Source organism: Otolemur garnettii, unplaced genomic scaffold, assembly GCF_000181295.1.
Source record: "Otolemur garnettii isolate 467f Iridium unplaced genomic scaffold, OtoGar3 scaffold00016, whole genome shotgun sequence".
NCBI classification, from domain to species: domain Eukaryota; kingdom Metazoa; phylum Chordata; class Mammalia; order Primates; family Galagidae; genus Otolemur; species Otolemur garnettii.
This window is the reverse complement of record NW_003852411.1, coordinates 22073184-22076525: the sequence shown is the minus strand read 5'-3', so window position 1 is coordinate 22076525 and position 3342 is coordinate 22073184. Positions and strand designations below refer to the sequence as shown.

At 41.8% G+C, this 3342-nt stretch overlaps 1 protein-coding gene across 1 annotated transcript in view; it reads left to right on the top strand.

Moving 5' to 3' along the window:
• Positions 1-961: 961 nt before the first annotated feature.
• GORAB (golgin, RAB6 interacting) overlaps positions 962-3342 on the top strand; it is a 19663-nt gene continuing 17282 nt past the window's right edge. The window contains exon 1 of the mRNA XM_012802620.2: positions 962-1117. Within this exon, the coding sequence (XP_012658074.1) occupies positions 1057-1117 (61 nt within the window). The 5' untranslated portion in view covers positions 962-1056. The remainder of the gene's footprint in view (positions 1118-3342) is intronic.

Here is a 3342-nt window from a genome sequence, read left to right as displayed (position 1 = left end):
AACTCGGATCTTCAATGTAAGCCAAGATAATGGGGTGCTGTAGTTACTAAAGATAGTGGGGGGAAAAGTGTTAAATATAACTGATTCACTGTAAATCACCGTTGTCTCTGTGTACTCTCAACACTCTTGCATCTTTTAATCTTGGCACTCCTACTTAAAATGAGAAGACAGAAGCCCAGAGAAGTTAGCGTTTAAGGCAGAAGCAGGACCATGAAATCAGAACTCAAGGTAGGATTCTAAGAAATGTTTTCTCATTCCCCAGCACCGACAATTTACATTGTCTACTTAATGTAAAATTGGAAGGGAGATCTATTTCTATATAGAGACATTTAAGACATTCCTTAGCAGAAAACACATTAGAAAAATCAATCGCAAAGGAAATACCAAGAAAACCACCCAGAAGCAAAAGAAATTTGGGAGATGCTACGGCCTGCGAGACTAGTTACAGCAAATGTTGTCTGCTTCCTGTCCATGAATTAAATTGTTTTTTCATCACTAAAGGCCTAACTCTGATCATTTTCTTGAGTTAATCTAGGAGATGCGTCCAGCCCACTCCACCCTCCCGGCAGTACACACGCTCTTCTAAAAGCCACGAAGCGGACCGCTCTGGGACCAGAGGTACAAGGCTCCGCCCCGGTGAATTTGCAAAAGACCCAAGAGACGCTCCCGCCCTGCCCGTTCCGCCGCCGACTTATAGCCCCTTCCTAACTGCCTGTATGTCTTCAACTTATCCCCGGCACCATTTCCGTCCTTATCTCTTGAAGCGATTGATCAACAAGAATGAGACACTTCGAGATAGAGCAGAGGCAGTTCAGGGACAACGAATGTCTGCGTGGCAAGGTTTCTTTAGGCAAATTGTCAGGCACCGCTGGAGGCAGCTTCAAAGGGAGCCGGAGCCTGTCGCCGGCGAGAAAGGGCCTGTGTCCGGAGCTCGACGAGCTGATTGGCTGGTAGGACGCGACCGGGGAAGAACCCGGATGTGCTTGGGCCGCCGTGTTGGCAGTCCGGGGTTCTGAGATTTGGCTGTTCTGGGGGGCACGCTGGCAGCTGGGGCAGATGGCGCAGGGGTGGGCTGGCTTCTCTGAAGAGGAGCTGAGGAGACTAAAGCAGACTAAAGGTAACGGGATGTGTGTGCAGAGGTTTAATTCTTGATTCTGAAGGAGGAGGGGCGGGGCTGCAGTCTTTAAAGCGGAAGGGGGCGTGGAAGAGTGTGTGTGTGTGTTCAGGGGAAGGAGCTTATAGTGGGTGGACAGGATTGAGGGGGCTCTAGAACTGTGTGTGTGTGTGAAGTCACAGCGGGAGGGGGTGCCAGGGGTGTGGAATCTTCTCTTAGGAAAAAGGACTCAGGAATCCATTTCATCGATTTGACATTTTTCTGTGAAAGGCATGGGACCTGGGAAAGGAAGTGAGCGTACTGCCCGAGTGTCTCCTATAGGGAGGATTGCTGCACGCGTCAGTAGTTGGAGAGTTGGGTCAGGGTAAAAGGAAAGAGGGGCACACTCATATTAGAACCGTGATGAATTTATAACAGCAGATAATGATTGGGCAAAAGGTAACATAAAGATCTGAATAAATGCAAAACTTCGGTGCATTTTATAATGCATCTGGAGTATTGCATTCACTCTTGGCTGCCAGATGATTTTTGCAGTTCTTTACAATTCTTGAGAGTCAACAATCCCAAAGAGTCTCTAAAAGGTTTTATTTAAGGGCTTCACGTACTTACTTATGGTTCTGTTGATTTGGGGATCAGTTAAAATCTTCTCTCTCTAGGTTTATAATCATTAAATGGTTTATACTGTTTTTCTGTCTTTTGATGAACAAGTTAAATTTGCAGATATTTGTGGAAAAGCGATATCAGTTGTGCTTTCTTTGCAGTTTAAATTCTGTAAAGATCTGTATGGCGATCATGGTGATTCTTTTCACATAAATTCTGTTACAGAAGTTTACATCACTCTTGGTACCATAATTAAAACACTTTAATGTGTAGAAAATTAAATAAGTCCTGCTATGCTTTTTATTGGAGTTTCTGGGAAAAGTGGTTGTTAGCATAGATGTGTGAATAATCTGAGACTGACAAATGGAAAAGGAATTAAATTAGTAGTAGAGGGCCAGTGTAGATTATATAGACTGGGGACATTTTGGCTGTTCAGAGGCCTTATAAACTTACAATAAAGGTTATACTACACAGGTGGTTAACTCCATGTATTTTGATGTGCTCAATTTTTTTCACTCTTTGTTTTCAACACCCATTGATATATTCCAGTGTGCAGAATATAAGTACCATGGCTTCTGGTCTGACTCCAATACTTTGGCAAGGAGACAAATCATAAAATAATACGATACTAGAGATTGTACAAGAGTTTGCTTGAGAGTTTGTCTTAGACCACCTTGAAGACAGGGAAAATGCCTTAACATCTTTGTCTAACCATAAGCAAACACAGTCATCGGCATATAGAACACCTGGCCCTGCCTCTATAAATATTTCACCTTGAATTTCTCATTTGTAAAACTAGACTTGCATCTTTAATTTTAAAGCCCCTTATCACTGTTCTTAAAAATATAATTAGGACAGTAAGTAATACTCTAGAGAGCACTGTTTGTACATTGAGGAACATGGTCAAGAATCAAGGTAGTGGTTAAGTTGTTTGTGGTTCTTTATTTATTTGGTTGGTTCGTAGATAGTTGTTGTTTATTTCTTATAGCCACGTGCATTAACATATATGTTAAGATGTGTGTAATTACAGTTGACTCTTGAACAACACAAGTGTAAATTGTACAGGTTCATTTATATGCAGAGTTTTTTCAACCAAATGTGGATCAAAAATATAATATTCAGTGGATGTGAAACCTGAATGTAAGGAGAATTGATCTTTCACGTACACATGTTCCAGAGGGCCAGCTCTGGGACTTGAGGATGTGAGGATCCTGGAACCAGTCGCAGTAGCATACTTGTACAGCATAACAATATTTCACTTGATTATGGACCACATACACAATGGTGGTCCCATGAGATGATAATACTGTATTTTTACTGTACTGATGATACTGAACATTGTATTATAGTTGCTTACAGTATCCAGTATAGTAACATGCTATATGGGTGTGAAGCCTAGGAGCAATAGGCTATATCATATAACCTAGGTGTGTAGACGTCTATACAATCTAGGCTTGTGTAAGTACACTCTGTGTTGTTTGCACAAGGACAGAATTGTCTGATGACTCATTTTTCACAAGGTATCCCTTTCTTTAAGTGCTCCATGACTGTATATGGTAGGGAGGCAAGAGAATGGGATCAGAGAATTTCAGAGGTATTGGTAATTATGAAATCATGTTAAAAAGCCA